This window comes from Apis dorsata, unplaced genomic scaffold (genome assembly GCF_000469605.1).
Source record: "Apis dorsata unplaced genomic scaffold, Apis dorsata 1.3 scaffold_52, whole genome shotgun sequence".
Lineage (NCBI taxonomy): Eukaryota > Metazoa > Arthropoda > Insecta > Hymenoptera > Apidae > Apis > Apis dorsata.
This window is the reverse complement of record NW_006263353.1, coordinates 952,905-967,115: the sequence shown is the minus strand read 5'-3', so window position 1 is coordinate 967,115 and position 14,211 is coordinate 952,905. Positions and strand designations below refer to the sequence as shown.

The 14,211-nt window shown below is 27.1% G+C and overlaps 1 protein-coding gene across 4 annotated transcripts in view; it reads right to left on the bottom strand.

Moving 5' to 3' along the window:
• LOC102679523 (arginine kinase) overlaps nt 1-14,211 on the bottom strand; it is a 24,947-nt gene that overhangs the window by 5,235 nt on the left and 5,501 nt on the right. Inside the window, exons 1-2 of one of the 4 annotated variants that reach the window (XM_006609081.2) lie at nt 4,858-5,301; nt 3,636-4,111 (exon numbers count right to left, since the gene is read on the bottom strand). The exons of 1 other annotated variant lie outside the window; for it this stretch is intronic. In XM_006609081.2, the coding sequence (XP_006609144.1) occupies nt 3,636-3,676 (41 nt within the window). In that variant the 5' untranslated portion in view covers nt 3,677-4,111; nt 4,858-5,301. Of the gene's footprint in view, nt 1-367; nt 388-3,635; nt 4,112-4,857; nt 5,302-14,211 lie in introns of those variants that run through there. 2 more of the 4 variants (XM_006609083.2, XM_006609080.2) reach the window with 2 other exon arrangements.

Sequence of the window (14,211 nt, the reverse complement as noted above, 5' to 3'; positions counted from 1 at the left end):
CTCTCTCTCTCTCTCTCTCTCTCTCTCTCTCTCTCTCTCTCTCTCGCACCCTCCCTTCTCTCTCTCTCTCTCTCTCTATTTTCTTATATCTCTTTTAGAGGACTTTATTCCTTATATCTTGTAATAACTCATTAAGTAATTTAATCTTCTTCTTCTTTTCAATATTTTTTTGATTATCAAAAAAAAAAAAAAAAAACTGCAAGAAGAACAATAATAGAATTCAAACGATCGTTTCGTTTCGACTTCCTTCCCCCCCCCCTTTTTTTTTCTAAATGCACAAAAATAAAATAACAAGTTCGAGCGAGATTGCGAGATTCGGTTGCCTTTCAGCCGATTCGAAACACTGCGTGTACCAGCAAATACGTACTCGACCTCGACGTTCGTTTCGTCCGACGATTCGCATATGCCCAGCGACGCGCATACACCCATTGTCGACGATTATGCGCCGATTATGCCTCGATTATCGCCCCGGGTTATGCGCCTATTTATAAGCGACACGAACAGTTAACGGTCGATCCTCTCCTTCTCTTTATAAAACCGTCGACGATAAAGAGGAAGAATTCAGGCAGGCAGGCATTAGTTGCAGCACGATGTCACCGATGTCGATCAGGATCAGAATGATACGATTTCATCACTTCTACTAGAGGATTTCTTCTATCCCTTTCTCTCTCTTTCTTTCGCCGCGCTTTCGCCACGTGGAAACGAACGCGAAAAATTTTTTTCCTTTTTTTCCCCCTTTTTCTTCTTCTGTAAACGAGACTTGACGATATGGAAGATTTTTTGCAATGATAAATTAAAATTATTTTTGTGCGGTTTTTTGTGCATTATTTTCTTTTTTCGATTTTTCTGATTTTGAGTTTAAAAGTGGTCTATATTTTTTTTACCTTTACGTTAAATTTGTATACGTTTTATCGATTAAATCGATCAATTGAAAAATATCTGTATCAATTTTTAGTAATAACATATGTTATTTATTTTATTTTCTTTTTTTATTTTTTTTTGGTATTTCCAGAGTTTAATCAATGATAATGTTAAAACCTCGATATTTAAAAAAATTAAATAATTCGTAGGCTATGAATATTAAAATGATTATTGCGTGTGGTAAATTGTATACTTTAATTATTTTTTTTATATATAATTATTAATTTTTATATTCCATAATGCAAACATATTAAACAGTTTATTTAATATAATAATACATAAAGAAATTATGTTTTATTATATTTCATTAAAATTATTGAAAAATAATTTTTTATTATGTTGATGCATTAAATCTAGATATCTTTCAATAGATCATTAATTTTTCATTATTTAAAAAAATTTAAGAAAATAATAGTAGCAAATGATAATGCACGATAAAATAAAATGATATGATAATCTAAAAAAACATTTTAAAATTTAAATCTAATTACTTTAATATATATCTTCTATAATTATATTTAGATAAAAGAAAGATAAATTATATGATTATTATATCTATAAAAAATTTAATTCAAAAGATTAAAAAATTTTAAAAATATAAATTAGAAAATTATTTTTTTTATTATTTTATTTCTATAAAAATATTATAAAAAAGAAATAGAAAATTTTTAATGAAAATAATTTTATTAACTTATTAAATTTTCTCTTATCTAATAGAAAAAGTTATTAAATATTTTTAAATAGTTAACATATAGAGTTAACATGTAGATTAAGTCTGTTTCAATTAATTATAATTAACAATGTATCTTAAAACCCAATTTTTAATAACTTGTGTAAGTATATATATATATATCTGACAGGTTTCTTGTGCTTTCATATGCTATTGGAAATGACTTGCATTCTTATATTCTCAGATAATATCTTTACCCATAATTAATAAATAATTCAATTAATTGTTACCTTAAACTTTCTTTCGTATCTTATGTGTGAATAACAGTAAATCATAAATATTTCATTCGCTGAAGAATAATCTGACAAATTTTTCTAATTTATCTCATGAAGATATCTATTAAATTTATCATCTTAATTAAATTTATATCTATATGTTTAAACAAGATTTCTTATATTTATGATATTAATTGTATGTAATATTAATTAAAAAAGGAAAAGTTGAGAATTTCTTTTTTCAAAAAATAAGTAAAATGGTAACAAAAATCAATATTTTAAAATTAAAAAAAATATTTTTTCATTGGAATGATATTAAAAAAAAAAAAAAAAGAAAAGAAATAGTGATTAAAAAAACGAAAAAAAGTTGGAAAAAAGCTTTTAAAATATCTTCCAACCATATTTCATACCGGAAAGGTAACAATGGTAACAAGGGAGGTAAAGTGAACATAAACCAATATATCGTGCGAAATGCAAATAAAATTTTTCAGTCGACCTGTTTCCCGTCCACGCCCCTGCGTAAGGGTAGGAAGGTTAACCCTTTTGTGTGAACCAGCAGGGGTAGTTGGTAGTCCCTATCCACTATAAATGCTGGCTATATACTTGGCCCAGCTCCTTTATAAGGAACTTAAGAGACCGTTCAAATAATTCATTCTTGATACTTAAGCCAATAAAATAATACAAAAAAAAAAAGAGAGAAAAAAAAAAGTAAAAAAAAGAGAATTTCATTTAATAGCTAGATGAACAATAGAATATTAAATAAGCTTAAAAAAAGAATTTTCTTTATGTTTGATCAATAAAATTATTTTGCTATTTAAATGGAAAAGCAATTCCTAATTAATTCAGACTCGACCAATGAACTTATAAAAGCTTAAGATAAGAGACGAAAGTTTCAGTTAATAGGGATCTTTGACCTGTATGTCAAACTTCAGAAGACATAAACTCTGCTGATGGTTCGATACTTAATGTGTGGGAAACTTGAAAGATAATTAAGTTCTGAGTAACTTGTAAGAATTTTAACGATCGAACGATGAGAACTTTGATAATTCACTGATGAATCGAATCTGATTCTTCTTTGATAGCATGGATATCTCAAAATTTTTCGTATTAAATTTAATATTGAACATAATAAATGTACTTTATTTTATTAATTTTTCGTATAAATTCTTTAGAAAATTTCTAATTTTATTTCGCAATAAATAATAAATATATTTTTTAAAAAATCTTTTTACTAGTTCAATTCTTTTGTTAATTTTACTTTGAAATATTAATAAATAAATATCACATATTTTGCTTTACAATTTGTTTTTTTTTTTTAATTTTTTCTTTTTAAGGTAATACATTATATATCAACTAAAAAAAAAAAGATTTTTTTCAAAATTCCTGTTCAAATATAATTCGTTTAAATAATGGATAACGTGTTAAAATAAGAAAATAAATATTTCTTTCTTCGATAAACAATAACTATGTTCCTCTTAAATAATAACTACAATATCTCAAATGACTCATCTCTCGAGTCTTCGATGCATCAATTACGAATTCCATGAATGTCTGATCTGACGTGTTTCTACGTCACTAGGTGGGCACCGAGCCAAGTGACGTCACCGACGAACCACTAAACCGATACACACGCTTTGCCCGTAAACCGTATATTCTTCCTCATTCTTCCTCCCCTCCCCAAAGAAAGGAAAAATTAAAATCACACTAACTAATATAATGACACAAACAAATTTTTTTTTTACACTCATTAATTTTCGATGGATACGTACTCGTCGTTCGACGTGGTATCCTTCGAGGTACATCCGCCCATGACGACGACAACGATGACGACGCCCCGGCGAGAGAAACAGCGAGCGAGAAACTGACAGAGAGCGGTAAACCTCGTGTGTTCACCTCTCGATAATCGAACTTCACCTCTTCACCACGTTCTCCTTCTCCAACGTCCTGGAGGAGGATCTTCGAGACCGGAAGTTCACGGGGGAGGGGGAACAAGAGGGTGTGGGTGGCGGCACACTTCCTCGACGAGGCAAGATGGACGGAAAACGAATGCGTGTTTCCAACACGGAACACGCTATAGGCTTGGTATATAGCGTGTTTTTCGTAGCACTTCCGGTTGTCCTTGGAGTTACGTCGATGGGGGTTAGTCACCCCTGGCAGAGAGTCAAAGGTCGTGTCTCTTCCTAATCGTTATTCCCTTTCACGGGATTTTTGTAGAAATATTTTTTTTCTTGCAAAAAAAGATTGCCTAATAATAGTCAAAAAAACGATCGATAATCGGTCTCTTTCCCCCTTTTTTCTTAAATGATAATACCGATCAATTTAAAGTTAGAGAATTAATAAATATTGTAAATATTTTATTATTATAAATATGATTAAATAAAATTTTAACATTTATTTGATTAACACAGACTACGATTTCCCTTGATTTAAGTCAGTGAATATATAAATTCTCTAACTGTTCCTGAACGGTGTAGTTCCGGTTACACTGGCTGACTAACGTAGTACGGAAGATACTGACAGAATTGTACGTTGGATTACGGTCGATTGGATTGATTATTCACATTAAAACGATCCCGGCTTGATTGTTGATTCGTTTTTGATTTGAGAGTAAAATCCATCATGAAATATAAGAAATATTTGAGAATCAGTAAAAATGAAAAATCGGTGAAAAGATGACGTTATGAATAGTAATCACAATCAATGTTTTACATATTATTATTATTGTCTTTCCTGGTCGCGAGTGAAAATGAAAGCGGATTGTGCATGTCCCAGGGAACTCTGACGGCCGTCAATCGATATTGAGTACGCAAACGTGAAGAAAATTCTCTCAACTTCCGGTCGAAAACCTCGCGATTCTTTCAAATTAAAATACAAATAAAAACGCGCCAAGAAACACAATAAAGTCAAAATAAGGTGAAAGTAAATAACACGATATTATTATACTTTAAAGTATAGTCAGCCAGTGTAATCAATGTATGGTCTTTTACTCACCGTAAGAAGGAAAGAGAATCCGAATAATCAGGATTCGATGAAAAAAGTTCTTGTAAAAAAAGCACTCTCAAAAAGAGTCACAATCGTTAATATGTGCGTAATTGTTGCTCCCGAAGAAAGATAGTGTTTGACACAAGAAATATCCTTCTTGTTATTACTTTATATCTGGTATGTCCTTCCAATATTGTTCTCTTGCGTTGTCTTGTGCGTATGTGTATATATATATATATATGTGCGTTTATCGAGATGATCGCGCTCGTGTCTTTCTATGTATATAATACAAATGTATGTATACACGTAAATATGTGTGTAACGTGTTTTGTAACGTAACTAATTATCGTGTCGTGAAATCGAATGGTTCTCTAGCGGCACGCGTTGAACGTACGAAAAATTTTCGATGTGTCGCGTGTGATGTGAACACTACAGTCTCTACGCTATCACTAAGCAGGAGGCATTTCTGCGTGCCGTGATCTCTCTCTATCTTGCTCCCTCTCTATCTGTCTCTCTCACCGCCTCCCCCTCCCTTCAATGCTCTATCCTTCTCATTTCAGACTAGCCTTCTCTTTCTCGCAGTGACTTTCCGTCTCTTTCTTTTCACGTCCATACGAATCTCCGTTTACCTCTCTTTTTACTCCTGTCACTCTGTCATTGCTCCTTGTCTACCTTTAAACGACTTTCCCCCTTTTTCGCAAATTCACATTTCTCTCTCTTTTTCTCGCTTTCCCTCATCGGATCCGCTTACTTCCACTCTTATTTTCTTTTTCTAAAATCATCTCTGTTTTTTTCCTGGTTCCACAGTGTTCTTTCCGTCTCTTTTGTTCTCGCTCGATACATCTTTCGTTTCTCTACGCCATGACTATCCGTCCTTTTCTCGACTACTATTCGCGAACCGATCTGTCCTTGTCTTCCTCACGAAGCATGGCTCTCTCGGTCCCTCGCTACTCACTTCAGGGTGGGGCACACCGGCGGCGTCCAGCACAGAAGGATACCCGGTCGATAGCACGCACCTACACCTACACCAGTCAGCAGCCTCCGTGTTACGTATGCGTGGAAAATCACGTATACGCGTGTATTTATTCGTATGTACAGAACGAATCTATACGCACACACAAAGCATATCCCATATGTCAATGTGGTTGAAACGGTGCAGTTTTCGGTTCTGCTCGAAATGTATAACGATTAACGTAACGCCTTGATGTATTTTAACTTATGTTCATTGCAAAAAATAATAATTCATAGAAAAACATTCATAGTAAATGAAAGTATTGTATGAATTATATAAATTCCTCGAATATTATAAATAATAATGAATAATATCATCAGTTTCATTGATTTGTTTTCTTTCTTTGCGTCGTAAGACGCGTTTTCATGAACTCTCTATATAGTGAATGCAACTTTCTAAATTTTTCTCGAGGATCGGGAAATGAAAAGAGAACCGGTGTATCGAGAAATTCTAGATCCAGATTAGGATATTCCAATTCAGAGAAGTGACTAAGAAGAAAAAAAAAATTGATTCTTGATGTTTATCGACCAATTAGCTGTTTATATATTAATTTCTCATAATAATTTAATTTATGAATGATGTAATTATAATTGGTATTTATTGAATATAAATACTTCAAACGATTTATTTAATTTTAATTGATACAATTGACAAAATTTTATTATTAATATTTAAAATGTAAATATTATAAAATAATACTCTAAAATATAGCATTATTATTTTAGTATATTAAAATAAACGGAATATTGAAATGCAGTCACAATAGAAAATCAATAACTGCTATATAATCAATGCAATAGTAACAATACCATTCAACGTATTCTCCCAAATGAACCACGCAAAATAAAGAAAATTGAAATCTCCATGCATATTTTAAATTACTTTGGATAATTATATTATGATATATGTAAATACGATGAACAAAGCAATGAGAACCGATAATAGAAAAATCTAATAAGTGATCCACTTGAAGCCATTTGGCAGAAGTTGACAGTAAATTATGTATGTGTGAAAATTGATGTGCTATATATAGTGATCAGTGAAATTGATTCTACTAATATATATGTACACTAGCGAAAGATTGAAATAAAAAAGATTTAACCTGACATGATTTGGATAGAAAAATACCCACAGCTGACCTTTAATTACCAATTTTTAAACATAATATATATTCACTTTTTATGAAAACAAATACGAATATACATATAATTTGTATTAAACTGCAAAATTTTAATTATTTATATTATATTAAAAATATTATATTAGAATCTTATATTAGAAATCTATATTAGAATATATAGAAATTATATTATATTAGAAATATATTAGAATAATTGCAATCATTGGAAATACATAAAAAGTAATTAAAACAAAATAAAAAAATATGTTTCAACACTATTTTTATTCACTTTTCTCACGATCTCAAATGTTTCGATTAGATAATAAAACATATCCTAATAAATTATCGTTCCCATTACAAAATATATTTGAATGTGATCGAAGCCAGCTAACAATGAATAAAATATCGAATAAAATACGAGGGGAGAGTTAGGAGGAGAGAATCAAGTGAAGATGGATCATCATCTCCTATTACTGTGTGTCTAAATACGCAATTTCACAGAGTGGAGAGGGATGTAGATTACTGACTGGTATAAATGCATGATTATCCTACGAGAGAAGCATGGTCTCGTGCAATAATGGAGGTGTGAACGATCGTAAGATGTCGTTTTCTTCATTCACTTGTATATACATATACTGATGTATCTCAAATACACATGTGTTCTTCACGTATAATACGTGTGTCAAGCTATGAATGGGAATGGGTTAAAAGCGCATTCACTCACCATGAACGTATATACTAAATACTGTAAGCTTCTCTAGTATGTATCGAGTTTACGAGGTATTGTTCATAATGCTTCTATTTGAATGCAAGTAGACTGAATTATAGTTGATTTTTTTTGAAAGAAAATTTGATTTTATAAAATTCATAATTTTTTGTAACAAAATTTCGTTTGTCTAGATTTAATGATTATTTATTATTGGTCATCAGTCTTATAAAAATCTTATAAAAAGAAGTAAGCTATAAGACTTTTGAAAAATTTTTATGATCATTTAAATAACTTATGTGATTATTGATAAAAATACCGATGAGCAGAAAATTATTTACATCAAAATTTTAATTTAATAAAATTTTAAATATTTCTCCATAGATATTGATAATAATGCTATAAGAAATTATTAATGTAAAAATTAATTTATTTCAATATTTCTCAATCTGTGATTCACGATTCCTAAAAAAATCATTACAATTATTTGAAAAAGTTTTATGATGAAAATTTTCATTTATAAAATATTCATTTATTTCAATATAACTTAAAAATAAAATAAATCAAGTTTAACCTATAGATTACTGACTGGTATAAATGCATGATTATCCCCATCACTAAAAAAAATATTGAAGATTCATCCTCATCATATCATATATATAGATACCAAATATTTTATACTTTCTACGACACAAATTTCAGCTTGTGTGTATTCACACACACTGATTTCTACTAAATAAATGTTTATTATTATATTTGCTTTGTTCTATTTAAAAATGCATTTTTATATAATTATGAGAAAAAAGAATTTGATTACACATATCACAAAAAAAAAAAATATTCCACTGCAAAATGCACCAATTAATTTTCAACGATACTTCTAAAAAACCAAATGCGATGAAAGCATAGAGTAACGATACGTCTTTTAACTGCCCTTTCGAAGTTTTTCGCGTTACACTGAAAAGCCTCGACGAAGATGAAAGAGCGATGAAGGGTGCGAGCAGAAACAACATGCAACCCAGGGTAAATGCGGACACTTTTTGTTTTCATTGTTTCGGTTTGTTGGCCGACTTGCGGCCACTTGTATTCTCACCCTGGGGCACGCGTAATTTCGCCTTTTCCCTTTTTGTGTTTCTCCAACGAGGGAACCTGTAATCGTCTCCGCTGATCTTTTTGATTAACTCACTCACAAGAGTGTCCAATTAACCATCGAGCAACTGCTTTCATAACTCCGCGCTAGTTATTAGAAAATGTTTTTAGAAAATCCGAATCGTTAATGCAAAAAGATAATGTAAAAAAGAATTTTTTTTTTTAGAAATAAAAAAATCGATCGAGAAAATGGATAAAAAAATGATCGTAGAGCTTCGCCATTAGAAATTCTACGTCGAGTAAAAAAGTATTAAAAAAAAATCTTATGGGATAAAAAGATTTTCATTGTAATATTAATAAAAAAAAAAAAAAAAAAAAAAAAAATGATCGCGAAGTTCTATCATATTAGAAATTGTACAATACATTCTCGAGAAGATCGCGTATTTAATTACATAATCAAGGACGGTTCGTAGCGAAATTTCGAGACGTTTTATCAAGTGTAACGAGATACGAACGAGAGATATCTCTGCAGTTACAAGTGAATCAAAAAGGTTGATGATACGAGAAGCGATTACGATCTGGATTGAGTTTCGAGAACGTCTCACCGATAAAACGATTGTAACACCGTATTTCGTTATCGGACTCAGATAAGGCCCGAACTACTCGATTCTTTCTATTATTCGTTTCTCTTCTCCGTTTTAGAAACTTACAATCAAGATGATAATCATTGCGAGATTTATGCGATTTTTGGTTTTTTCCTACTGCTGATTTGATTTTTTTTTTAAAAAAAGAATTAAAAATTTACGGACGCTATAATTATGTATAAGATTATGCAGAAACTTATATCTTTTTTTTTTATAATCAATTTTTAAAATTTTTTTATATATTTTTTACAATCGATTTATATTAAATGAATTAAAAAAATATCTCAATATAATCGAAATTCTTTTATCTAAATTTTGATAAAATTGTAATAAACTATTAATAGTTATAGCAACTTAAGAAAATGAAAATTATTATTAATAAATAATAGAAAAATTTTTTTTTTAAAATCTAATTAAATTTATCTTCGTCTACAGATTAGAAATAAGATCTAAAGATTAAAATCTTATTACAGATAACAATTTGATAAAAATTTCTTTTTTCAAAAAATTTGATAAGAAATCATCATTTCATCTCATAAAATTTAACCTTAACAAAAATTTGTAGATTAAAGATTATATAAAGATTACAAAAGATATCTGTTATATAAAAAAATATCTTCAAAAATTTTTTTTATCAAATTTAATTCAATTTTCTAATTAGTACGAAAAAAGTTTGTAAATTAATTTAATCAATAAATTTTTATCAATAAAATTTTAATCAATAAATTCTAGAAAATCTAATGGAATTTTTTAATTAATTCAATTTTTATTCATTTTTTTATTCAAAGAAATAAAATAAAAGATTTTGATTTTGAATCAAAATAAAATAAAATGTAAAGTAAAATTCGATACAAAAAGAAAAAAAATAAGATTGTGTAACGTAAGTAATACATCATGAAAATCAAACTCTATACAGACGACGGTACTCGAGCACCGTCGCTACAACATCCTGTTACGTCACTGTCGCATTATTTGTGCTTCGAATCGAATTGTGTTCAGAATATAAATTCGACCGAAGTGAATCAAAATGATCGAGATCTACAGGCTTTTCGAATTGCAAAATAATGACTGACGTTCCATAGGTATGAAATGAAGATAAAACAAATGTATCTTTTACGAAATACAAACGTTTTAAGAATCTTTTTAAAATTCTTTTGTGAAAAATATATCAATTCTTTTATATTTAAAATAAATTATCATTAATTGTATAATATTTGTATATAGGAAATATATAATTTAATTTAAATTTTTAATTAATTAATGTAATAATAATATTGTTTTTTATGCATTGAATTTGCTAATTTATAATTTTTAATATCATATTCTTATATCCAGCTTATATGCGTTTAAATTAAGAATTTGATGTAAGAATTAATATTTGATGTATAAATATAAAAATTTTATGTAAGATTTATTTTGTATGAAATATAGAAAAATAAATTTATTAAAAGTTTTTTTAACCAAGGGCTGTTCTTTCAGAATTTTTAATATTCTAAAATTTTGAAAAGAGAAAAGAAGTAATTGAGAACCACGGGTCCCCTTGCATCGAAAGTTACACCACTTTCTCTAAATCCGGTTAATACGCTTTGATATATGAGCAAGAATTCCGCAATAATACGATGATTATCATTGTGATATTCGTATTTCGTGCAATTTGAAAAATATGGATGCGAAATTCCAGGATAAATAAAGCAGTCATTATCACAATAAGTTGAAACTCATTATTTGGGGCAATTAAATTCGTTGAAATAATGCAATATTCATATATAGAATAAATTAAAGGAAAAGTAACATCATTAAAATTTCAATTCTATTTGTTTATTTTATAAGGTACTTTATTGTTATTACTCTATATTATTATTATTACTCAATTGTTTATTTTTTATAGCTGAATTTAATATGATTGATTTATATTTTCTGTATTTCAAATAATTACTTTAAAATGAAATATGATTATATTATATTTTTATAATATATACATATAATAAATAATTATAATATTTTATTGAATATTTATCTATTATATATATAGAATTATAATTAAAATACTAGAATAATTCAAGAATATTTAATTATATAATTATAATTATTTTTTATCAACTTATAAATAAAATTAATCAGAAGCAAATTGTTCGAAAATTGTTCCATAGTTATTAATTAAAATGTACGTCTTATTCTTATTGATTTTTTGTTTATTAATTTACTGCTATTTTTTTAAAAAATATTATTTCATTATCTATCTTCTTATAAATGTTGTACTCAAAGCAAGCATTGTGACACAGATATGAAATTGTAAGAATATTAGAATTCTTATCAAATACATAAAATTAAACTAATGTATCATTTTAATTTCTTTTGTTTTTATTGAAAAATAATTTTAAAATATATAAAAATTTTAATATTAAAAATTTTTCCTAATTTTTTATATTCAAGTATTAATTTCTTTTTAATTAAAAAATTTATATCCTTTTTGATAATAAAGTTTTATATCGAATTAATATGTATATTATATATATATATTTAAATTTAATTGTGTTTAAAAAATATTTTGAAAATAAATTTTATCACTTTTTTATTGAACAGGGATCAAATATTTTCATAGTGATTCAAATCTTGGCAAGACTTTGTTTATAAGACATATATATATGTATTACATAATTCACGTATAATGCATATAATATATATATCTACCAACTTTTTTTTAACAGTACTAATGACCAATCATTTGCCAATTCTCTAAAGGTTAAATGAATTTTATTTTATATATATAAGTTAGAATCTATATATTAAAAAAAAAAAGAAATTAATAACAAATTTAAAAAATTTTAAAAACGAAGATGTTATATGTTTCTTCAACTAATTACGAGCAACGAAGAGTGAAAATCGGAATGACGATTCCATGAAAAATGATTCGAGACGCGACTTCAAGGACCATTGACTCGTCACGCTTATGTATAAGTCTGACAATGAATAATCACATTTAGCAGATGAAAATTGCGCGACAGCAGAAAAGAATATCGAATTCATTTAAAGAGAATGTATATATAAAACTATTATCATTAACTGACCTATGGCACATTTTGATTCGAATCAAATATTTAAAAAAAATATTTTGCTGATAAATAATTTCGCAATTTTATTTACTACCATTAATTTTTTCTCAATGACGTATTAAATGATTTTTCATTTATATATCATTTAAGTTTAATTAGATTTATTCATGTTTAAAATATTCATACATATTTTATTCAATATTAAAAAAATTAAAATTCTTGAGCATTATTTTTATACAAATATGAAGAATAATTTAAATAAAAAGGGAGAAACAAATGGATAGAAATATTCCGTCGTAAGTATTCTAACTAGAAAATGAATGGACAAATTACACAATTAGCCGGATTATAGTCGTTTCTACTTCGTTAATTTACACAAGGAATCGTGTCGAATTATGTGAATTCCACTTATATTCTACTACTTTCATAAAAATCGATTATACTTTTATGAAATTATTTATATCATATACTCATATGTTTATAAAATTGAATAATATATATTAATAATTAATTGAATTTTTATTTAAATAAAAATAAAAATAATTATAAAAGAAATTACAGAAACTATTTTAAAATAAATAATTTTTTTTTCATAATATTTTCTTTTTATATTTAATTTAAATTATAAATCTTAGAAATTATAACGTATTTGGTAATTCATAATTAATAATTAATATATTCAATTTTTCAATTGGAATGCATGTAGATATCATCAAAATGGCGACATAAGCGCCGCCTTCGCAAATTTCTACGGTTCGTTCTTATGATTAAGTAGTGTCCGGTTTCATGTTTTATGAAGATAAATTACTCACAACGTATATCATGTGAGAATGAGAACAGCATGTACAATAAGTTAATCATCAAAGTACAATTGATTTTTTAATCAAGAAAATCGGTAAGATCATAATTAAAAATATTTGTTTAAATATATTATTAATTATTATATTAATATAGTTAATACTTGTATTAATATTATATAATTTTTGTTTAATCATCTTTACCGATATATTGATTATAATTATCAAGCCCATATTGACTAGTGTCGCTCTCTGTCGGTAATATCTAAAAGTTACTTTACCGCAAATTTAGCGCGCGGGATAATTCGAAATATATTAGTCGATAAATCTTAAAAATTCATAAAAAAAATATATCTTTTTTTATTTTATTATATGTATTAAATTTAATACATATAATATTATGCTTAATATCTATTTAAATATATATTTAATTTCATATAATATAAAACTTTATAAACAAATTTTTAATTTTATAAAAAAATATTATTAAATTACATTTAATTGTTTTTAAAATATAAAATAATTATTTTTCTCAAAAGTTATGAAAAATTTTAAATAATGCTTTTCAGTATTAAGTATTACTTTTGTTTACTATTATATTTTTATAACAAAACTTTAAATTTTATTGTGAATTAATATTCTATTCTAATTCAAGATAAATGCATATATTACATTACATCAAATGTTTATGCAAACAAAATGTCTAAAAGAAGATGACAAACAAATCGTTCGTTACTCATAACACAGTTAGCCAATTTGTATTTTTAAACTCATGTAACTTCATAGCTGGCCTCAATTATTGGACTCGAGATTTTAATCTCAGTTATATTCATTGTCACTTCAATATTGTGTTTTACTGTACGAGTTTTAAAATTTTTACATTTCTTTAATATCAAGCTGAATTGAGCTCAGTTAAATTTTTAATTTTAAAGCAAACTTTGA